This window comes from Oncorhynchus mykiss, unplaced genomic scaffold, assembly GCF_013265735.2.
Source record: "Oncorhynchus mykiss isolate Arlee unplaced genomic scaffold, USDA_OmykA_1.1 un_scaffold_186, whole genome shotgun sequence".
Lineage (NCBI taxonomy): Eukaryota > Metazoa > Chordata > Actinopteri > Salmoniformes > Salmonidae > Oncorhynchus > Oncorhynchus mykiss.
The window spans coordinates 39,951-65,402 of NW_023493673.1; the positions used below are offsets into that span (position 1 = coordinate 39,951).

The following is a 25,452-nucleotide window of genomic DNA, read 5'->3' on the forward strand; positions in this document are numbered from 1 at the left end:
CCAGCCCCCCAGACTCCAGCCACCAGCCCCCCAGACTCCATGCCCCAGCCCCCCAGACTCCATTCCCCAGCCCCCCAGACTCCAGCCCCCCAGACTCCAGGTCCCAGCCCCCCATACTCCAGCCACCCAGACTCCAGCCCTCAGTCCCCCCAGACTCCAGCCCCCCACACTTTGCCCCCCAGACTCCAGCCCTCAGCCCCCCAGCCCCCAGCCCCCCAGAATCCAGACCCCCAGACTCCAGCCCCCCAGACTCCAGCCCACCAGACTCCAGCCCCCCAGACTCCAGCCCCCCAGACTCCAGCCCTCAGCCCCCCAGACTCCAGCCCCCCAGACTCCAGCCCCAGCCCCCCAGACTCCAGCCCCCCAGACTCCAGCCCCCAGCCCCCCAGACTCCAGCCACCAGCCCCCCAGACTCCAGCTCCCCAGCCCCCCAGACTCTGGCCCCCCAGACTCCAGCCCCCAGCCCCCCAGACTCCAGCCACCAGCCCCCCAGACTCCAGCCCCCCAGACTCCAGCCCTCAGCCCCCCATACTCCAGCCACCCAGACTCCAGCCCTCAGCCCCCCCAGACTCCAGCCCCCCACACTCTGCCCCCCAGACTCCAGCCCTCAGCCCCCCAGCTCCCAGCCCCCCAGACTCCAGCCCCCCAGACTCCAGCACCCCAGCCCCCCAGACTCCAGCCCCCAGCCCCCCAGACTCCAGCCACCAGCCGCCCAGACTCCAGCCCCCCAGACTCCAGCCCCCAGCCCCCCAGACTCCAGCCACCAGCCCCCCAGACTCCAGCCCCCGAGCCCCCCAGACTCCACTGGAGTGTGTGTGTGTGTTTGTGTTTGTGTGTGTGTGTGTGTGTGTGTGTGCGTCCATGCGTGTGTGTGTGTGTGTGTGTGTGTGTGTGTACTGGTTAGAGCTGAGTTGCATGGCCCCTGGGGTTGGAAATTAGATCCAGCCTGGCACAGCCTTATGGTCTGTGTGTGTGTGTGTGTTTGTGTGTGTGTGTGTGTGTGTGTGTGTGTGTGTGTGTGTGTGTGTGTGTGTGTGTGTTCTCAGCCTTGTGGTGTGTGTGTGCCTGCCCTGCAGTCGGAAGGAAAGGCAGTGTTGCATTTTGGGCAGAGCGTGCGATAAATACCAAATAGTTCAGATGAATGTTGAGTAGTGACTGTCAGCGAAAAGTGGATGCCTTATCTCCCTACTGTCTCCCCTTATCTCCCTAGTTTCAGACAACTCAATCTGCAAGTCGCTTGTTCCATAGGTATTCTATAGTGTACTCAGTCAACCGTAAATCTAGGAGATGTTAGCCTAAACTATGAGCCTATTATGTTATAGTATATTTTCACATATTTTCAAACAACTGGAACAGAGGAATGTGAATACTGCAGCCTACAGTGTGTGTGTTGCCAGTGTCAACCACTCTTACCTCCCCAACCCCCTCTCCCCAACATCCTCTCCACCCCATCACCTCTCCCTCACCTCCCACACCACCCTGTCCCCAACCCCCTCTCCATCCAACCACCTCCCCCACACCGTGTGTGTGTGTGTGTGTGTGTGTGTGTGTGTGTGTGTGTGTGTGTGTGTGTGTGTGTGTGTGTGTGTGTGTGTGTGTGTGAGTGAGTGAGATCCCCTGAACTTGAAGTTAGAGATATTAATAATAAAGAGATTCAAGTGTCTTTAATCAAAAACATGTGGTTGGAAAGCAATAGCAGCCTGCAGACGACAGAGAGAGACACCACACTGTAAAGACCCCTACTAAAACAGAGAACAACTGTAAAGAACCTTACTGAAACAGAGAACAACTGTAAAGACCCTTACTGAAACAGAGAACAACTGTAAAGACCCTTACTGAAACAGAGAACAACTGTAAAGACCCTTACTAAAACAGAGAACAACTGTAAAGACCCTTACTGAAACAGAGAACAACTGTAAAGACCATTACTGAAACAGAGAACAACTGGAAAGACCCTTACTGAAACAGAGAACAACCGTACTTCTACACCTGCATTGCTTGCTGTTTGGGGTTTTAGGCTGGGTTTCTGTACAGCACTTTGAGATATCAGCTGATGTACGAAGGGCTATATAAATAAATTAGATTTGATTTGATTTAAAGACCCTTTCTGAAACAGACACCACACTGTAAATACCCTTTCTGAAACAGAGAACAACTGGAAAGACCCTTACTGAAACAGAGAACAACTGTAAAGACCCTTAGTGAAACAGAGAACTGTAAAGACCCTTACTGAAACAGAGAACTGTAAAGACCCTTACTGAAACAGAGAACTGTAAAGACCCTTACTGAAACAGAGAACTGTAAAGACCCTTAGTGAAACAGAGAACTGTAAAGACCCTTACTGAAACAAAACAACTGTAAAGACCCTTACTGAAACAGAGAACAACTGTAAAGACCCTTACTGAAACAGAGAACTGTAAAGACCTTTACTGAAACAGAGAACTGTAAAGACCTTTACTAAAACAGTCAGAGGGTCTCATCCTGCTCTGTTCCACCTGACCTTCTGCTTGTCTCGACCCGCCTCCACGGTGTCGCCCATCTTCCCCACTTGGGTATTTATACCTGTGTTTTCTGTCTGTCTGTTCCAGTCTATTCTGAAGAGAGAGAGAGAGAGAGAGAGAGAGAGAGATAGAGAGAGAGAGAGAGAGAGAGAGAGAGAGATCTACCTCCCACTCAGTATATTCTGGAGAGAGAGAGAGATCTACCTCCCACTCGGTCTATTCTGGAGAGAGAGAGAGAGATCTACCTCCCACTCAGTCTATTCTGGAGAGAAAGAGAGAGAGATCTACCTCCCACTCAGTCTATTATGGAGAGAGAGAGAGAGAAAGAGAGAGAGAGAGAGAGAGAGAGAGAGAGAGAGAGAGGAGATCCACCTCCCACTCAGTCTATTCTGAAGAGAGAGAGAGAGATCTACCTCCCACTAAGTCTATTCTGAAGAGAGAGAGATAGATCTACCTCCCACTCAGTCTATTCTGAAGAGAGAGAGAGAGAGAGGAGATCTACCTCCCACTCAGTCTACTCTGAAGAGAGAGATAGAGAGAGAGAGAGAGAGGAGATCTGCCTCCCACTTAGTCTATTCTGGAGAGAGAGAGAGGAGATCTACCTCCCACTTAGTCTATTCTGGAGAGAGAGAGAGAGAGGAGATCTACCTCCCACTCAGTCTATTCTGAAGAGAGAGAGAGAGAGAGAGAGAGAGAGAGGAGATCTACCTCCCACTCAGTCTATTTTGAAGAGAGAGAGAGAGAGGAGATCTACCTCCCACTCAGTCTATTCTGAAGAGAGAGAGAGGAGATCTACCTCCCACTCAGTCTATTCTGAAGAGAGAGAGAGGAGATCTACCTCTCACTCAGTCTATTCTGAAGAGAGAGAGAGGAGATCTACCTCTCACTCAGTCTATTCTGAAGAGAGAGAGAGAGGAGATCTACCTCCCACTCAGTCTATTCTGAAGAGAGAGAGAGGAGATCTACCTCCCACTCAGTCTATTCTGAAGAGAGAGAGAGAGCACAGCACAATTAGACCCAACCAAATCATGAGAAAACAAAAAGATAATTACTTGACACATTGGAAAGAATTAACAAAAAAAGAGAGCAAACTAGAATGCTATTTGGCCCTAAACAGAGAGTACACAGCGGCAGAATACCTGACCACTGTGACTGACCCAAAATTAAGGAAAGCTTTGACTATGTACAGACTCAGTGAGCATAGCCTTGCTATTGAGAAAGGCCGCCGTAGGCAGACATGGCTCTCAAGAGAAGACAGGCTATGTGCTCACTGCCCACAAAATGAGGTGGAAACTGAGCTGCACTTCCTAACCTCCTGCCCAATGTATGACCATATTAGAGAGACATATTTCCCTCAGATTACACAGATCCACAAAGAATTCGAAAACAAATCCAAATTTGAAAAACTCCCATATCTACTGGGTGAAATTCCACAGTGTGCCATCACAGCAGCAAGATGTGTGACCTTTTGCCACGAGAAAAGGGCAACCAGTGAAGAACACACACCATTGTAAATACAACCCATATTTATGCTTATTTATTTTATCTTGTGTCCTTTAACCATTTGTACATTGTTAAAACACTGTATATATATATATAATATGACATTTGTAATGTCTTTACTGTTTTGAAACCTCTGTATGTGTAATGTTTACTGTTAATTTTTGTTGTTTTTCACTTTATATTTTCACTTTGTATGTTGTCTACCTCACTTGCTTTGGCAATGTTAACACATGTTTCCCATGCCAATAAAGCCCTTGAATTGAATTGAATTGAGAGAGAGATCTACCTCCCACTCAGTCTATTCTGAAGAGAGAGAGAGGAGATCTACCTCCCACTCAGTCTATTCTGAAGAGAGAGAGAGAGGAGATCTACCTCCCGCTCAGTCTATTCTGAAGAGAGAGAGAGAGAGGAGATCTACCTCTCACTCAGTCTATTCTGAAGAGAGAGAGAGAGGAGATCTACCTCCCACTCAGTCTATTCTGGAGAGAGAGAGAGAGGAGATCTACCTCCCACTCAGTCTATTCTGAAGAGAGAGAGCGAGCGAGAGAGATACAGAGAGAGAGAGAGAGAGAGAGAGAGAGAGAGAAAGAGAGAAAGAGAGAGAGAGAGAGAGAGAGAGAGAGAGAGAGAGAGAGAGAGAGAGAGAGAGAGAGACAGAGAGGAGCTGTCTTGAGAGAGCAGCGTCACAGAAGATAACACCACTGCAGAGACACGGGCATATTGGCACAGCGCCTGACAGCTGGCGTTTCTTTGCACTTAGTCGTAAACGGGGGAGTTTACTTGCCTCTCTCTCTCTGCCTCTCTCATTATGTTTGGAATCCTCCTAACTTGATGGACTTCACCATCCCCTCTGCTGGTTCCTGCAGTAGAAGTCTGAGGACAACGAGGCAGAGGAGAGACACGGTTGCGCTCCACAGGAGAGGGATATAACCAGGGAATGGTCTGGATGTGGTTATGGGGTGAGTCTTCCAGCTAACACCATGCCTTTATTCCATAACCACATACGGTGGCTGGATCTGGACACAATCATTACCAAAAAGCAGATTTATAATAAGTGACCGGGACACACACCATGGCCACTGTGGAGGTGCTTCTCTCCGTCTTGATGCTAGTCATTATCGTAGTGTCGTTGCTGTCCAACGCCGTGGTGCTGATCTGCTTTCTGTACAACCCACAGATCAGGAAGCAAGTGCCCTGTGTGTTCACCCTCAACCTCACTTTTTGTAACTTGTTGCTGACCGTTTCCAACATGCCTCTAACTCTGGTGGGTTTCGTCAACAAGGGTCAGCCCGGTAGTGACGCTTTCTGTCAGTTGGTCGGCTTCTCGGAGACGTTCTTAACCACTAATTCGATGTTGAGCATGGCCGCTCTGAGCATCGACAGGTGGATCGCTGTCGTGTTCCCGTTGAGGTACCACTCTAGAATACGACGTAGAGATGCCGCTCTCGTGCTCGGATACACGTGGATACATTCTATGTCTTTTTCGACGGCGGCTGCTTGCCTCTCGTGGGTGGGATACCGTCCGCTTTACGCGTCGTGCACGCTCTCCGACGTGACGGAGAACAGTCAGACTCCATTTGCTGTCTTTACTGTGGTGTTTCACTCCCTCACCTTTCTGCTGTCCTTTCTAGTCCTGTGTGTCACATACCTGAAAGTGCTGAAGGTGGCAAGGTTCCACTGTAAACGGATAGACGTTATCACAATGCAAACTTTAGTGCTGCTTGTGGATATTCACCCAAGGTAAGAGGAGGTCTTTGAGTTGCATTTCTCTCTGTGCACCTTACTCCAACTCACCTTACTCCAACTCACCTTACTCCAACTCACTTTACTCCAACTGACCTTACTCCAACTGACCTTACTCCAACTGACCTTACTCCAACTCACCTTACTCCAACTCACCTTACTCCAACTGACCTTACTCCAACTGACCTTACTCCAACTGACCTTACTCCAACTCACCTTACTCCAACTGACCTTACTCCAACTCACCTTACTCCAACTCACCTTACTCCAACTGACCTTACTCCAACTGACCTTACTCCAACTGACCTTACTCCAACTCACCTTACTCCAACTGACCTTACTCCAACTCACCTTACTCCAACTGACCTTACTCCAACTGACCTTACTCCAACTGACCTTACTCCAACTGACCTTACTCCAACTGACCTTACTCCAACTGACCTTACTCCAACTCACCTTACTCCAACTCACTATTGTTTTGAATTCATGTTGAAACCAGAACAATGCATCATGGGACATTTCTTTATTCTATTATGATCTGTTGTGTTCTATTGTGTTGTGTTCTATTGTGTTGTGTTCTATTGTGTTGTGTTCTATTATGTTGTGTTCTATTCTGTTGTGTTATATTCTGTTGTGTTCTATTGTGTTGTGTTCTATTGTGTTGTGTTATATTGTGTTGTGTTCTATTGTGTTGTGTTCTATTCTGTTGTGTTCTATTGTGTTGTGTTCTATTGTGTTGTGTTCTATTCTGTTGTGTTATATTGTGTTGTGTTCTATTGTGTTGTGTTCTATTCTGTTGTGTTCTATTCTGTTGTGTTCTATTGTGTTGTGTTCTCTACTGTTGTGTTCTATTCTGTTGTGTTCTATTGTGTTGTGTTCTATTATGTTGTGTTCTATTCTGTTGTGTTCTATTCTGTTGTGTTCTATTGTGTTGTGTTCTATTGTGTTGTGTTCTATTGTGTTGTGTTATATTGTGTTGTGTTCTATTCTGTTGTGTTCTATTGTGTTGTGTTCTATTCTGTTGTGTTCTATTGCGTTGTGTTATATTGTGTTGTGTTCTATTGTGTTGTGTTCTATTGTGTTGTGTTCTATTGTGTTGTGTTCTCTACTGTTGTGTTCTCTACTGTTGTGTTCTATGTTGTTGTGTTCTATGGAGTTATATCTATTGTGTTATATGGTGTTGTGTTCTATTATATTGTGTTGTGTTCTATTGTGTTAAATGGTGTTGTGTTGTGTTCAATTGCGTTATTTTCTGTTGTGTTCTATTGCGTTCTATTCCATTGTGTTCTATTGTGTTGTGTTCTACTGTGGTCTATTGTGTTCTATTGTGTTGTGTTCTGTTGAGTCTATTCTATTGTGTTATTTTCTACTGTGCTCTATTCTATTGTGTTCAATTCTGGTGTGTTCTATTCTATTGTGTTCTATTGTGTTCTATTCTGTTGTGTTCTATTCTATTGTGTTATATTCTGTTGTGTTCTATTCTATTGTGTTCTAATCCATTATGTTTTACTGCGTTCTCTTCTATTGTGTTCAATATATAGTCTGTTCTACATGTAGTAACCCCAGATAGTTAATGGTTATATCTGTTCTACATGTAGTAACTCCAGATAGTTAATGGTTATATATACATATAGTAACTCCAGATAGTTATTGGTTATATATACATGTAGTAACTCCAGATAGTTAATGGTTATATATACATGTAGTAACTCCAGATAGTTAATGGTTATATATACATGTAGTAACTCCAGATAGTTAATGGTTATATATACATGTAATAACTCCAGATAGTTAATGGTTATATATACATGTAGTAACTCCAGATAGTAACTCCAGATAGTTAATGGTTATATATACATGTAGTAACCCCAGATAGTAACTCCAGATAGTTAATGGTTATATATACATGTAGAAACTCCAGATAGTTAATGGTTATATATACATGTAGTAACTCCAGATAGTTAATGGTTATATCTGTTCTACATGTAGTAACTCCAGATAGTTAATGGTTATATATACATGTAGTAACTCCAGATAGTTAATGGTTATATCTGTTCTACATGTAGTAACTCCAGATAGTTCATGGTTATATATACATGTAGTAACTCCAGATAGTTAATGGTTATATATACATGTAGTAACTCCAGATAGTTAATGGTTATATATACATGTAGTAACTCCAGATAGTTAATGGTTATATATACATGTAATAACTCCAGATAGTTAATGGTTATATCTGTTCTACATGTAGTAACTCCAGATAGTTAATGGTTATATATACATGTAGTAACTCCAGATAGTTAATGGTTATATATACATGTAGTAACTCCAGATAGTTAATGGTTATATCTGTTCTACATGTAGTAACTCCAGATAGTTAATGGTTATATATACATGTAGTAACTCCAGATAGTTAATGGTTATATATACATGTAGTAACTCCAGATAGTTAATGGTTATATCTGTTCTACATGTAGTAACTCCAGATAGTTAATGGTTATATCTGTTCTACATGTAGTAACTCCAGATAGTTAATGGTTATATATACATGTAGTAACTCCAGATAGTTAATGGTTATATATACATGTAGTAACTCCAGATAGTTAATGTTTATATCTGTTCTACATGTAGTAACTCCAGATAGTTAATGGTTATATATACATGTAGTAACTCCAGATAGTTAATGGTTATATACACATGTAGTAACTCCAGATAGTTAACGGTTATATCTGTTCTACATGTAGTAACTCCAGATAGTTAATGGTTATATATACATGTAGTAACTCCAGATAGTTAATGGTTATATATACATGTAGTAACTCCAGATAGTTAATGGTTATATCTGTTCTACATGTAGTAACTCCAGATAGTTAATGGTTATATATACATGTAGTAACTCCAGATAGTTAATGGTTATATATACATGTAGTAACTCCAGATAGTTAATGGTTATATCTGTTCTACATGTAGTAACTCCAGATAGTTAATGGTTATATATACATGTAGTAACTCCAGATAGTTAATGGTTATATCTGTTCTACATGTAGTAACTCCAGATAGTTAATGGTTATATCTACATGTAGTAACTCCAGATAGTTAATGGTTATATCTGTTCTACATGTAGTAACTCCAGATAGTTAATGGTTATATATACATGTAGTAACTCCAGATAGTTAATGGTTATATCTGTTCTACATGTAGTAACTCCAGATAGTTAATGGTTATATATACATGTAGTAACTCCAGATAGTTAATGGTTATATATACATGTAGTAACCCCAGATAGTTAATGGTTATATATACATGTAGTAACCCCAGATAGTTAATGGTTATATCTGTTCTACATGTAGTAACTCCAGATAGTTAATGGTTATATATACATGTAGTAACTCCAGATAGTTAATGGTTATATCTGTTCTACATGAATTAACTCCAGATAGTTAATGGTTATAAATACATGTAGTAACCCCAGATAGTTAATGGTTATATATACATGTAATAACTCCAGATAGTTAATGGTTATATATACATGTAGTAACTCCAGATAGTTAATGGTTATATCTGTTCTACATGTAGTAACTCCAGATAGTTAATGGTTATATATACATGTAGTAACTCCAGATAGTTAATGGTTATATCTGTTCTACATGTAGTAACTCCAGATAGTTAATGGTTATATCTGTTCTACATGTAGTAACTCCAGATAGTTAATGGTTATATATACATGTAGTAACTCCAGATAGTTAATGGTTATATCTGTTCTACATGTAGTAACTCCAGATAGTTAATGGTTATATATACATGTAGTAACTCCAGATAGTTAATGGTTATATCTGTTCTACATGTAGTAACTCCAGATAGTTAATGGTTATATCTGTTCTACATGAATTAACTCCAGATAGTTAATGGTTATATATACATGTAGTAACTCCAGATAGTTAGTGGTTATATCTGTTCTACATGTAGTAACTCCAGATAGTTAATGGTTATATCTGTTCTACATGTAGTAACTCCAGATAGTTAATGGTTATATATACATGTAGTAACTCCAGATAGTTAATGGTTGTATCTACATGTAGTAACTCCAGATAGTTAATGGTTATATCTGTACTACATGTAGTAACTCCAGATAGTTAATGGTTATATATACATGTAGTAACTCCAGATAGTTAATGGTTATATATACATGTAGTAACTCCAGATAGTTAATGGTTATATATACATGTAGTAACTCCAGATAGTTAATGGTTATATCTGTTCTACATGTAGTAACTCCAGATAGTTAATGGTTATATCTACATGTAGTAACTCCAGATAGTTAATGGTTATATCTGTTCTACATGTAGTAACCCCAGATAGTTAATGGTTATATATACATGTAGTAACTCCAGATAGTTAATGGTTATATCTGTTCTACATGTAGTAACCCCAGATAGTTAATGGTTATATCTGTTCTACATGTAGTAACTCCAGATAGTTAATGGTTATATATACATGTAGTAACTCCAGATAGTTAATGGTTATATCTGTTCTACATGAATTAACTCCAGATAGTTAATGGTTATAAATACATGTAGTAACCCCAGATAGTTAATGGTTATATATACATGTAATAACTCCAGATAGTTAATGGTTATATATACATGTAGTAACTCCAGATAGTTAGTGGTTATATCTGTTCTACATGTAGTAACTCCAGATAGTTAATGGTTATATCTGTTCTACATGTAGTAACTCCAGATAGTTAATGGTTATATATACATGTAGTAACTCCAGATAGTTAATGGTTGTATCTACATGTAGTAACTCCAGATAGTTAATGGTTATATCTGTTCTACATGTAGTAACTCCAGATAGTTAATGGTTATATATACATGTAGTAACTCCAGATAGTTAATGGTTATATATACATGTAGTAACTCCAGATAGTTAATGGTTATATATACATGTAGTAACTCCAGATAGTTAATGGTTATATCTGTTCTACATGTAGTAACTCCAGATAGTTAATGGTTATATCTACATGTAGTAACTCCAGATAGTTAATGGTTATATCTGTTCTACATGTAGTAACCCCAGATAGTTAATGGTTATATATACATGTAGTAACTCCAGATAGTTAATGGTTATATCTGTTCTACATGTAGTAACCCCAGATAGTTAATGGTTATATCTGTTCTACATGTAGTAACTCCAGATAGTTAATGGTTATATATACATGTAGTAACTCCAGATAGTTAATGGTTATATCTGTTCTACATGAATTAACTCCAGATAGTTAATGGTTATAAATACATGTAGTAACCCCAGATAGTTAATGGTTATATATACATGTAATAACTCCAGATAGTTAATGGTTATATATACATGTAGTAACTCCAGATAGTTAATGGTTATATCTGTTCTACATGTAGTAACTCCAGATAGTTAATGGTTATATATACATGTAGTAACTCCAGATAGTTAATGGTTATATCTGTTCTACATGTAGTAACTCCAGATAGTTAATGGTTATATCTGTTCTACATGTAGTAACTCCAGATAGTTAATGGTTATATATACATGTAGTAACTCCAGATAGTTAATGGTTATATCTGTTCTACATGTAGTAACTCCAGATAGTTAATGGTTATATATACATGTAGTAACTCCAGATAGTTAATGGTTATATCTGTTCTACATGTAGTAACTCCAGATAGTTAATGGTTATATCTGTTCTACATGAATTAACTCCAGATAGTTAATGGTTATATATACATGTAGTAACTCCAGATAGTTAGTGGTTATATCTGTTCTACATGTAGTAACTCCAGATAGTTAATGGTTATATCTGTTCTACATGTAGTAACTCCAGATAGTTAATGGTTATATATACATGTAGTAACTCCAGATAGTTAATGGTTGTATCTACATGTAGTAACTCCAGATAGTTAATGGTTATATCTGTTCTACATGTAGTAACTCCAGATAGTTAATGGTTATATATACATGTAGTAACTCCAGATAGTTAATGGTTATATATACATGTAGTAACTCCAGATAGTTAATGGTTATATATACATGTAGTAACTCCAGATAGTTAATGGTTATATCTGTTCTACATGTAGTAACTCCAGATAGTTAATGGTTATATCTACATGTAGTAACTCCAGATAGTTAATGGTTATATCTGTTCTACATGTAGTAACCCCAGATAGTTAATGGTTATATATACATGTAGTAACTCCAGATAGTTAATGGTTATATCTGTTCTACATGTAGTAACCCCAGATAGTTAATGGTTATATATACATGTAGTAACTCCAGATAGTTAATGGTTATATCTGTTCTACATGTAGTAACCCCAGATAGTTAGTGGTTATATATACATGTAGTAACTCCAGATAGTTAATGGTTATATCTGTTCTACATGTAGTAACTCCAGATAGTTAATGGTTATATATACATGTAGTAACCCCAGATAGTTAATGGTTATATCTGTTCTACATGTAGTAACTCCAGATAGTTAATGGTTATATCTGTTCTACATGTAGTAACCCCAGATAGTTAATGGTTATATATACATGTAGTAACTCCAGATAGTTAATGGTTATATATACATGTAGTAACTCCAGATAGTTAATGGTTATATCTGTTCTACATGTAGTAACTCCAGATAGTTAATGGTTATATCTGTTCTACATGTAGTAACTCCAGATAGTTAATGGTTATATATACATATAGTAACTCCAGATAGTTAATGGTTATATATACATGTAGTAACTCCAGATAGTTAATGGTTATATATACATGTAGTAACTCCAGATAGTTAATGGTTATATCTGTTCTACATGTAGTAACTCCAGATAGTTAATGGTTATATATACATGTAGTAACTCCAGATAGTTAATGGTTATATCTGTTCTACATGTAGTAACTCCAGATAGTTAGTGGTTATATATACATGTAGTAACCCCAGATAGTTAATGGTTATATCTGTTCTACATGTAGTAACCCCAGATAGTTAATGGTTATATATACATGTAGTAACTCCAGATAGTTAATGGTTATATATACATGTAGTAACTCCAGATAGATAATGGTTATATCTGTTCTACATGTAGTAACTCCAGATAGTTAATGGTTATATCTGTTCTACATGTAGTAACTCCAGATAGTTAATGGTTATATATACATGTAGTAACTCCAGATAGTTAATGGTTATATACACATGTAGTAACCCCAGATAGTTAATGTTTATATCTGTTCTACATGTAGTAACTCCAGATAGTTAATGGTTATATATACATGTAGTAACTCCAGATAGTTAATGGTTATATCTGTTCTACATGTAGTAACTCCAGATAGTTAATGGTTATATATACATGTAGTAACTCCAGATAGTTAATGGTTATATATACATGTAGTAACTCCAGATAGTTAATGGTTATATATACATGTAGTAACTCCAGATAGTTAATGGTTATATCTGTTCTACATGTAGTAACTCCAGATAGTTAATGGTTATATATACATGTAGTAACTCCAGATAGTTAATGGTTATATATACATGTAGTAACTCCAGATAGTTAATGGTTATATCTGTTCTACATGTAGTAACTCCAGATAGTTAATGGTTATATATACATGTAGTAACTCCAGATAGTTAATGGTTATATATACATGTAGTAACTCCAGATAGTTAATGGTTATATCTGTTCTACATGTAGTAACTCCAGATAGTTAATGGTTATATATACATGTAGTAACTCCAGATAGTTTATGGTTATATATACATGTAGTAACTCCAGATAGTTAATGGTTATATCTGTTCTACATGTAGTAACTCCAGATAGTTAATGGTTATATCTGTTCTACATGTAGTAACTCCAGATAGTTAATGGTTATATATACATGTAGTAACTCCAGATAGTTAATGGTTATATCTGTTCTACATGTAGTAACTCCAGATAGTTAATGGTTATATATACATGTAGTAAATCCAGATAGTTAATGGTTATATATACATGTAGTAACTCCAGATAGTTAATGGTTATATATACATGTAGTAACTCCAGATAGTTAATGGTTATATCTATTCTACATGTAGTAACTCCAGATAGTTAATGGTTATATCTGTTCTACATGTAGTAACTCCAGATAGTTAATGGTTATATATACATGAATTAACCCCAGATAGTTAATGGTTATATCTGTTCTACATGTAGTAACTCCAGATAGTTAATGGTTATATATACTTGTAGTAACTCCAGATAGTTAATGGTTATATCTGTTCTACATGTAGTAACTCCAGATAGTTAATGGTTATATATACATGAATTAACCCCAGATAGTTAATGGTTATATCTGTTCTACATGTAGTAACTCCAGATAGTTAATGGTTATATCTGTTCTACATGTAGTAACTCCAGATAGTTAATGGTTATATCTGTTCTACATGTAGTAACTCCAGATAGTTAATGGTTATATCTGTTCTACATGTAGTAACTCCAGCTAGTTAATGGTTATATATACATGTAGTAACTCCAGATAGTTAATGGTTATATATACATGTAGTAACTCCAGATAGTTAATGGTTATATATACATGTAGTAACTCCAGATAGTTAATGGTTATATCTGTTCTACATGTAGTAACTCCAGATAGTTAATGGTTATATCTGTTCTACATGTAGTAACTCCAGATAGTTAATGGTTATATCTGTTCTACATGTAGTAACTCCAGATAGTTAATGGTTATATCTGTTCTACATGTAGTAACTCCAGATAGTTAATGGTTATATCTGTTCTACATGTAGTAACTCCAGATAGTTAATGGTTATATCTGTTCTACATGTAGTAACTCCAGATAGTTAATGGTTATATATACATGTAGTAACTCCAGATAGTTAATGGTTCTATATACATGTAGTAACTCCAGATAGTTAATGGTTATATATACATGTAGTAACTCCAGATAGTTAATGGTTATATCTGTTCTACATGTAGTAACTCCAGATAGTTAATGGTTATATATACATGTAGTAACTCCAGATAGTTAATGGTTATATATACATGTAGTAACTCCAGATAGTTAATGGTTATATATACTTGTAGTAACTCCAGATAGTTAATGGTTATATCTGTTCTACATGTAGTAACTCCAGATAGTTAATGGTTATATATACACGTAGTAACTCCAGATAGTTAATGGTTATATATACATGTAGTAACTACAGATAGTTAATGGTTATATATACATGTAGTAACCCCAGATAGTTAATGGTTATATATACATGTAGTAACTCCAGATAGTTAATGGTTATATATACATGTAGTAACTCCAGATAGTTAATGGTTATATATACATGTAGTAACTCCAGATAGTTAATGGTTATATATACATGTAGTAACCCCAGATAGTTAATGGTTATATATACATGTAGTAACTCCAGATAGTTAATGGTTATATATACATGTAGTAACTCCAGATAGTTAATGGTTATATATACATGTAGTAACTCCAGATATTTAATGGTTATATATACATGTAGTAACCCCAGATAGTTAATGGTTATATATACATGTAGTAACTCCAGATAGTTAATGGTTATATATACATGTAGTAACTCCAGATAGTTAATGGTTATATATACACGTAGTAACTCCAGATAGTTAATGGTTATATCTGTTCTACATGTAGTAACTCCAGATAGTTAGTGGTTATATATACATGTAGTAACTCCAGATAGTTAATGGTTATATATACACGTAGTAACTCCAGATAGTTAATGGTTATATATACATGTAGTAACTCCAGATAGTTAGTGGTTATATATACATGTAGTAACTCCAGATAGTTAATGGTTATATATACACGTAGTAACTCCAGATAGTTAATGGTTATATATACATGTAGTAACTCCAGATAGTTAATGGTTATATATACATGTAGTAACTCCAGATAGTTAATGGTTATATATACATGTAGTAACTCCAGATAGTTAATGGTTATATATACATGTAGTAACTACAGACTGTTTCAGCTCTGTACGCATCCCAAATGGCACCTTGTTCCCTCTATAGTGCACCACTTTAGATCAGAGCCCTGGTTGAAAGTAGTGCACTAAATAGGGAATGGAGTTGGCATTTGGGATGCAGTCTGTTTCCTGGTTAGAATAGGATAAAACCAGTGTTTTACTGAGTGGGAGGGGTATCCTATTACATGGTAATTTACTGTGGCATAATAGACAGACTCTTTGTCTGTTTTTCTGGATAAAACAGTCTGATATGGTTAAAATTATATAACCATCATCATCACACACCAGACCACACACACACACGTCACGTAATCATGTCAAACACACGTGTCTTTAACCACTCTAGTGTCATAACATGATTATGACAATATTGCTGTCTACGACTGCCATGTGCACATGCATATGCACACACATGCACACATACACACTGTCGTCCTCAATCTCTATGGCTGACAGATAAACAGACACCTAATGGCACCTCCTGGCACGTAATGACACATACGGACACCTAATGACACCTCATGTCACTTCAGCACACCTAATGACACCTCGTGTCATTACAGCACACCTAATGACACATAACGACAACTCATGTCATTTAATGGCACCTCATGGCACCTCATGACAACTAATGACACATAATGACACCTCATGTCATTTAATGGCACCTCAAGGCACCTCATGACAACTAATGACACCTCAAGGCACCTAATGACAACTAATGACACCTAATGACACATAATGACACATAATGACACCTCATGGCACCTCGTGTCATTGCAGCACACCTAAGCACACCTAATGACACATAATGACAACTCATGTCATTTAATGGCACCTCATGGCACCTCATGACAACTAATGACACCTCAAGGCACCTAATGACAACTACTGACACCTAATGACACCTCATGTCACTTCAGCACACCTAATGACACCTCGTGTTATTACAGCACACCTAAGCACACCTAATGACACATAATAACAACTCATGTCATTTAATGGCACCTCATGGCACCTCATGACAACCAATGGCACCTCATGACAACTAATGGCACCTCATGGCACCTCATGACAACCAATGGCACCTCATGGCACCTCATGGCACCTCATGACAACCAATGGCACCTCATGGCACCTCATGGCACTTCATGGCACTTCATGACACCTCATGGCACCTCATGGCACCTCATGGCACCTCATGGCACCCATTGGCAACCAATGACACCTAATGACACCTAATGAAACCTAATGACACCTCATGGCACCTAATGACACCTAATGACACCTCATGACACCTCATGGCACCTCATGGCACCTCATGACACCCATTGGCAACCAATGACACCTAATGACACCTAATGACACCTTATGGCACCTCATGGCACCTCATGGCACCTCATGGCACCCCATGGCACCCCATGGCACCTCATGGAACCTCATGGCACCTCATGACACCTCATCGCACCTCATGACACCTCATAACACCCCATGACACCTCATGACACCTCATGGCACCTCATGGCACCTCACGACACCTCATGACACCTAATGACACCTCATCGCACCTCATGACACCTCATAACACCCCATGACACCTCATAACACCCCATGACACCTCATGGCACCTCATGGCACCTCGTGGCACCTCATGTCACTTCAGCACACCTAATGACACCTAATGACACCTCATGGCACCTCATGGCACCTAATGACACCTAATGGCACCTCATGGCACCTATTGGCACCTCATGGCACCTATTGGCACCTCATGGCACCTCATGGCACCTCATGACACCCATTGGCACCTAATGAAACATAATGACACCTAATGACACCTAATGACACCTAATGACACCTCATGTCACTTCAGCACACCTAATGGCACTTCATGGCACCTCATGGCACCTCATGGCACCTCATGAAACAATGACACCTCATGAAACCTCATGGCACCTAATGAAACCTAATGACACATAATGACACCTCATGGCACCACATGACACCTCATGACACCTCATGACACCCCATGACACCTCATGGCACCTCATGGCACCTCATGGCACCTCATAACACCTCATGACACCTCATAACACCTCATGACACCTCATGACACCTAATGACACCTTGTGAAACCTGATTTTAGGTCTAACAACATAATCACGTTCACGTCATGAAGACGTGTGTCAAATAATGTGAAACCACATATTTCCCTGATCAGTGTTCGAGAGCGTTGTCTGGAGGAGCAGAAGAGGAGGAGACAGAGAGCAACCAGGAAGATCAGTACCTTCATCGGCACGTTCATGGTCTGCTTTGCTCCCTACGTCATCACCAGGTAGGTAGAAAGGGGGGAGGGGAAGAGATAGAGATATCTTTACAAGCAACATTAGATGAGATGACCCTGATATCTTTACAAGAGTATATTAGATGGCATGTCCCTGACAGTGTCTCTTTACAAGAGTACAGTAGATGGTAATAATAACCAGGTTCAACAGGACCAATATCACCTAGCAGGAAGCCAGCCATATTAACAAGGATCAACAGGAGCTATACCACCTGCCAGCCATGATAACAAGGATCAACAGGACCTATACCACCTGGCAGGAAGCCAGCCATATTAACAAGGATCAACAGGAGCTATACCACCTGCCAGCCATGATAACAAGGATCAACAGGACCTATACCACCTAGCAGGAAGCCAGCCATATTAACAAGGATCAACAGGACCTATACCACCTAGCAGGAAGCCAGCCATAATAACAAGGATCAACAGGATCTATACCACCAGCCAGCCATAATAACAAGTGGAAGTGTTTCTGTTCAGAGAATTCTGCTGTGCTGGAAGTGTTTGTGATGGAAAATGAGGAAATGATTTCTCAGGGTGGTTGGAAGACAGGCTCATAAATCAACTGAATAATTTGTTTTGGTGTACTTTTGACAGCCAGCCACATTTGATATTGTACGTTAATTCGGTCTACAGTAACGTGTCCCTGCTGTGTTGTTGGTAACTTACTGTGCTGTTGACTTTCAGGACAACAGAAGGGCACAATATACCCAGGCATCTTCAAATGGAAGATACATATCTAAGTGCTCGATTCAAAGACCTCGATTCAATCCGTAGCGCCAGAAGTTTAAGCCTTCTACAGAAATGTCCTGTACATTTCAACCGTGCTACAATACAGATCTTTTGCGTTATGGAATTAACCAAGCCCTAAGTCTTTTAATAATGAATCTTTACCTGCCCTGTAAGTACATTATCATGAACTGAATAATACGTATTATGTAACAAACAGCATAACTAAATGTCTGAACTCTGACCTCTTCTGTAGTTGTGGGATGACAATTAGAATGTTGCACTTTGACATCCATAGATAGAGAGATATCTAAGACATCCCTCTCCCCCTCTCCCTCTCCCCCTCTCCCTCTCCCCCTCTCCCTCTCCCTCTCCCCCTCTCCTCCCCTCTCTCCCTCTCCTCCCCTCTCTCCCCCTCTCCTCCCCTCTCTCCCTCTCCTCCTCTCTCTCCCTCTCCTCCCCTCTCTCCCTCTCCTTCCCTCTCCTCCCTTCTCTCCCTCTCCTCCTCTCTCTCCTTCTCCTCCCTTCTCTCCCTCTCCTCCCCTCGCTCCCTCTCCTCCCCTCTCTCTCTCTCCTCCTCTCTCTCCCTCTCCTCCCTTCTCTCCCTCTCCTCCCTTCTCTCCCTGTCCTCCCCTCTCTCCCTCTCCTCCCCTCTCTCCCTCTCCTCCCCTCTCTCCCTCCCCTACACTCTCTCCCTCTCCTACACTCTCTCCCTCTCCTACACTCTCTCCCTCTCCCCCTCTCCCTCTCCCCCTCTCCTCCCCTCTCTCCCTCTCCTCCCCTCTCTCCCCCTCTCCTCCCCTCTCCCTCTCCCCCTCTCCTCCCCTCTCTCCCTCTCCTCTTCTCCTCCCCTCTCTCCCTCTCCTTCCCTCTCCTCCTCTCTCTCCTTCTCCTCCCTTCTCTCCCTCTCCTCCCCTCTCTCCCTCTCCTCCCCTCTCTCCCTCTCCTCCTCTCTCTCTCTCTCCTCCCTTTTCTCCCTCTCCTCCCTTCTCTCCCTCTCCTCCCCTCTCTCCCTCTCCTCCCCTCTCTCCCTCCCCTACACTCTCTCCCTCTCCTACACTCTCTCCCTCTCCTTCCCTCTCCTCCCTTCTCTCCCTCTCCTCCTCTCTCTCCTTCTCCTCCCTTCTCTCCCTCTCCTCCCCTCTCTCCCTCCCCTACACTCTCTCCCTCTCCTACACTCTCTCCCTTTATCTCTCTCTCATCCCTCTTTCCCGATCCTGTATAGGATTGTGGAGTTATTTCCGTCCGTGCCTATCGACCACCGTTGGGGAGTGGTCTCCAAGTGCCTGGCCTACAGCAAGGCGGCCTGCGACCCCTTCGTCTACTCCCTGCTCCGTAACCAGTACAAGAAGACGTGTGGTGACATCATAAACAGGCTGCTGACGCCCAGCTCTATGAATGCATCTGGACCAGGTCACCACGACAACCATGAGACTAGGGGGAGGAACAACACAGTCCAGACTGCAACAAACTGAGGCCGGGGGTTGTGTTACTGTCTAAGGGTTGATACTCTATGTCCAGACTGAGGCCGGGGGTTGTGTTATTGTCTAAGGGTTGTGTTATTGTCTAAGGGTTGATACTCTATGTCCAGACTGAGGCCGGGGGTTGTGTTATTGTCTAAGGGTTGATACTCTATGTCCAGACTGAGGCCGGGGGTTGTGTTATTGTCTAAGGGTTGATACTCTATGTCCAGACTGAGGCTGGGGGTTGTGTTATTGTCTAAGGGTTGATACTCTATGTCCAGACTGAGGCCGGGGGTTGTGTTACTGTCTAAGGGTTGATACTCTATGTTCAGACTGAGGAAGGGGGTTGTGTTATTGTCTAAGAGTTGATACTCTATGTCCAGACTGAGGCTGGGGGTTGTGTTATTGTCTAAGGGTTGATACTCTATGTCCAGACTGAGGCCGGGGGTTGTGTTACTGTCTAAGGGTTGATACTCTATGTTCAGACTGAGGAAGGGGGTTTGTTACTGTCTAAGGGTTGATACTCTATGTTCAGACTGAGGAAGGGGGTTTGTTACTGTCTAAGGGTTGATACTCTATGTCCAGACTGAGGCCGGGGGTTGTGTTACTGTCTAAGGGTTGATACTCTATGTTCAGACTGAGGAAGGGGGTTGTGTTATTGTCTAAGGGTTGATACTCTATGTCCAGACTGAGGCTGGGGGTTGTGTTATTGTCTAAGGGTTGATACTCTATGTCCAGACTGAGGCCGGGGGTTGTGTTACTGTCTAAGGGTTGATACTCTATGTTCAGTCTGATGTATGTGCTACTGTTATTGTCTAATACTCTATATGAGAATATAAAGTTACAAGCCACATAACAAGAACACAGGAAGAATAGAGGCAAGGATTTCTGGGATACGATTCAGTGTATTTCTGTGGTTATCCAACCTAATCACGTCACACAGCGACCGATACGGCCGTAGCATGAACGTGTTGTTGTGAAGAAGATGGACTTGACAAATGTATCTATACCACAACACTCCAACAAGGGTTAAACGGCTGTCCCCGTAGGAGAACCCCTTTTTGGTTCCGAGAAGAACTCTTTTGTGTTCCGTGTTAAACCCTCTGTGGAACAGGGGTCACACCTGCAACCAAAACGAGTTCTCCAAAGGGTTGTCCAATGGGGACAGCCGAACAACCCCTTTGGGTTCTTGATATCACCTTTTTCCCCCCTAAGTGTGTAGGAGTAACGTTACATAAAGACATGGAAGGTACTAATAGTTGTACAGTATGTTTTAGTATGTGTGCTGAGTTGGGGGGGGGGGGGGGGGGGGGGTACGGTGGCCCTGAGGGGCCAAGTAGCTTTGTATGAAGGGAGTACCTCAGTAAGTGTTGTGGTGTTGAAAGGTAGCACATAACATGGCACCTAAAGGAGAGGATACAACTGATTATTACTGTGATGACGACATATTAGGAAAACACATTGAGGCTTGTTACCTGGGAGATAGACTCAGGTATTTAAAACACATTGAGGCTTGTTACCTGGGCGATAGGCTCAGGTATTTAAAACACATTGAGGCTTGTTACCTGGGAGATAGACTCAGGTATTTAAAACACATTGAGGCTTGTTACCTGGGAGATAGACTCAGGTATTTAAAACACATTGAGGCTTGTTACCTGGGAGATAGACTCAGGTATTTAAAACACATTGAGGCTTGTTACCTGGGAGATAGACTCAGGTATTTAAAACACATTGAGGCTTGTTACCTGGGAGATAGACTCAGGTATTTAAAACACATTGAGGCTTGTTACCTGGGAGATAGACTCAGGTATTTAAAACACATTGAGGCTTGTTACCTGGGAGATAGACTCAGGTATTTTACTCTTGATAAAATACACTTCTAATGCTCTCATCTCAGGTGAAATGTTCCTATCAGCGCTTGTGAGCACACCCTTACAGGATTAGATAGGGAGAAAGACCTGTTCTTTCCCTGTCGTATTTAAAAGCAGTGTTTATGTAGCTCTCATATGCATCAATATGTCCCAAAAGGTACCCTATTCCCTACGTACAGCTATGGGCCCTGGTCAAAAGCATTGCACTGAATAGGGGATATGGTGCTATTTGGGATGTAACCCTATGTATTCTCTGATTCTTCAACTGGCCCACTAGCCAAGTTCATGTTTTAATGGGGGATCTGGCCTTAAGACTGATTCTTCAACTGGCCCACTAGCCAAGTTCATGTTAATGGGGGATCTGGCCTTCAGACTGATTCTTCAACTGGCCCACTAGCCAAGTTCATGTTTTAATGGGGGATCTGGTCTTCAGACTGATTCTTCAACTGGCCTACTAGACATGTTCATTTTAATGGGGGATCTGGCCTTCAGACGGATTCTTCAACTGGCCCACTAGCCATGTTCATGTTAATGGGGGATCTGGCCTTCAGACTGATTCTTCAACTGGCCCACTAGCCAAGTTCATGTTAATGGGGGATCTGGCCTTCAGACTGATTCTTCAACTGGCCCACTAGCCAAGTTCATGTTTTAATGGGGGATCTGGCCTTCAGACTGATACTTCAACTGGCCCACTAGCCAAGTTCATCTTTAAATGGGGGATCTGGCCTTCAAACTGATTCTTCAACTGGCCTACTAGACATGTTCATTTTAATGGGGGATCTGGCCTTCAGACTGATTCTTCAACTGGCCCACTAGCCATGTTCATGTTTTAATGGGGGATCTGGCCTTCAGACTGATTCTTCAACTGGCCCACTAGCCAAGTTCATGTTTTAATTTGGGATCTGGCCTTCAAACTGATACTTCAACTGGCCCACTAGCCAAGTTCATGTTAATGCAGGATCTGGCCTTCAGACTGATTCTTCAACTGGCCCACTAGCCATGCTCATGTTTTAATGGGGGGGATCTGGCCTTCAGACTGATTCTTCAACTGGTCCACTAGCCAAGTTCATGTTTTAATGGGGGATCTGGCCTTCAGACTGATTCTTCAACTGGCCCACTAGCCAAGTTCATGTTTTAATGGCCGATCTGGCCGTCAGACTGATATTTCAGCTGGCCCACTAGCCATGTTCATGTTAATGGGGGATCTGGCCTTCAGACTGATTCTTCAACTGGCCCACTAGCCATGTTCATGTTAATGGGGGATCTGGCCTTCAGACTGATTCTTCAACTGGCCCACTAGCCATGTTCATGTTAATGGGGATCTGGCCTTCAGACTGATTCTTCAACTGGCCCACTAGCCATGTTCATGTTAATGGGGGATCTGGCCTTCAGACCGTTAACATTGCTGTTGTTGTGACTGACTGACTGACTGTCTATCTGACTGACTGTCTGACTAACTGACTGACTGGTGACTGTCTATCTGACTGACATGCTGACTGGCTGACTGGCTGACTATCTAACTGGTTGACTGACTTACTAATTAACTGGCTGGCTGGCTGTCTGACTGTCAGACTGTTGGGTTTCCCTCAGGTTGTTTGATCAAGTGTAACATAATTGACAGAGCTTGGCTAGCCTCGGCTTGCAACCCACAGAGAAGAGAAGAGCTCTTCAACCTTGTGTTTGTGTTTGTGTGGGTGTCTCTTTCAGCTAGAAAGATGGGTGATGGGTGCCATTATTATGGAATATGATAATCAATCCATAAATATGTTTCTCTTCTTGAGTACTCACAGCAGTGGAAATACGGTCGGAATTATGTGTTTGTCAAATCAAATCAAATCAAATTTTATTTGTCACATACACATGTGACACGCAGATGTTAATGCGAGTGTAGCGAAATGCTTGTGCTTCTAGTTCCGACAATGCAGTAATAACCAACAAGTAATCTAACTAACAATTCCAAAACTACTGTCTTATACACAGTGTAAGGGATAAAGAATATGTACATAAGGATATATGAATGAGTGATGGTACAGAGCAGCATAGGCAAGATACAGTAGATGGTATCGAGTACAGTATATACATATGAGATGAGTATGTAAACAAAGTGGCATAGTTAAAGTGGCTAGTGATACATGTATTACATAAGGATACAGTCGATGATATAGAGTACAGTATATACGTATGCATATGAGATGAATAATGTAGGGTAAGTAACATTATATAAGGTAGCATTGTTTAAAGTGGCTAGTGATATATTTACATCATTTCCCATCAATTCCCATTATTAAAGTGGCTGGAGTTGAGTCAGTGTCAGTGTGTTGGCAGCAGCCACTCAATGTTAGTGGTGGCTGTTTAACAGTCTGATGGCCTTGAGATAGAAGCTGTTTTTCAGTCTCTCGGTCCCAGCTTTGATGCACCTGTACTGACCTCGCCTTCTGGATGATAGCGGGGTGAACAGGCAGTGGCTCGGGTGGTTGATGTCCTTGATGATCTTTATGGCCTTCCTGTAACATCGGGTGGTGTAGGTGTCCTGGAGGGCAGGTAGTTTGCCCCCGGTGATGCGTTGTGCAGACCTCACTACCCTCTGGAGAGCCTTACGGTTGAGGGCGGAGCAGTTGCCGTACCAGGCGGTGATACAGCCCGCCAGGATGCTCTCGATTGTGCATCTGTAGAAGTTTGTGAGTGCTTTTGGTGACAAGCCAAATTTCTTCAGCCTCCTGAGGTTGAAGAGGCGCTGCTGCGCCTTCTTCACAATGCTATCTGTGTGAGTGGACCAATTCAGTTTGTCTGTGATGTGTATGCCGAGGAACTTAAAACTTACTACCCTATCCACTACTGTTCCATCGATGTGGATAGGGGGGTGTTCCCTCTGCTGTTTCCTGAAGTCTACAATCATCTCCTTAGTTTTGTTGACGTTGAGTGTGAGGTTATTTTCCTGACACCACACTCCGAGGGCCCTCACCTCCTCCCTGTAGGCCGTCTCGTCGTTGTTGGTAATCACTGTTGTGTCGTCCGCAAACTTGATGATTGAGTTGGAGGCGTGCGTGGCCACGCAGTCGTGGGTGAACAGGGAGTACAGGAGAGGGCTCAGAACGCACCCTTGTGGGGCCCCAGTGTTGAGGATCAGCGGGGAGGAGATGTTGTTGCCTACCCTCACCACCTGGGGGCGGCCCGTCAGGAAGCCCAGTACCCAGTTGCACAGGGCGGGGTCGAGACCCAGGGTCTCGAGCTTGATGACGAGCTTGGAGGGTACTATGGTGTTGAATGCCGAGCTGTAGTC

The 25,452-nt window shown here is 41.4% G+C and overlaps 1 protein-coding gene across 1 annotated transcript; it reads left to right on the forward strand.

Annotated features, from left to right (window-relative positions):
* Positions 1 to 4,659: 4,659 nt before the first annotated feature.
* LOC110516764 (G-protein coupled receptor 26-like) lies at positions 4,660 to 21,535 on the forward strand. Its single transcript, XM_036972609.1, has 3 exons — positions 4,660 to 5,744; positions 17,987 to 18,100; positions 20,064 to 21,535. The coding sequence occupies exons 1-3, from the start codon at positions 5,077 to 5,079 to the stop codon at positions 20,311 to 20,313; spliced, it is 1,032 nt and encodes a 343-aa protein (XP_036828504.1). The 5' UTR covers positions 4,660 to 5,076; the 3' UTR covers positions 20,314 to 21,535.
* Positions 21,536 to 25,452: the final 3,917 nt, after the last annotated feature.

What these genes read in the sequence shown, in the direction of transcription:
- LOC110516764 (XM_036972609.1), top strand. Translation starts at nt 5,077, where the DNA reads ATGGCCACTGTGGAGGTGCTTCTCTCCGTCTTGATGCTAGTCATTATC. An exon ending in CTTGTGGATATTCACCCAAG is followed by an intron (nt 5,745 to 17,986) that starts GTAAGAGGAGGT and finishes TTCCCTGATCAG; the next exon opens with TGTTCGAGAGCGTTGTCTGG. An exon ending in GCTCCCTACGTCATCACCAG is followed by an intron (nt 18,101 to 20,063) that starts GTAGGTAGAAAG and finishes GATCCTGTATAG; the next exon opens with GATTGTGGAGTTATTTCCGT.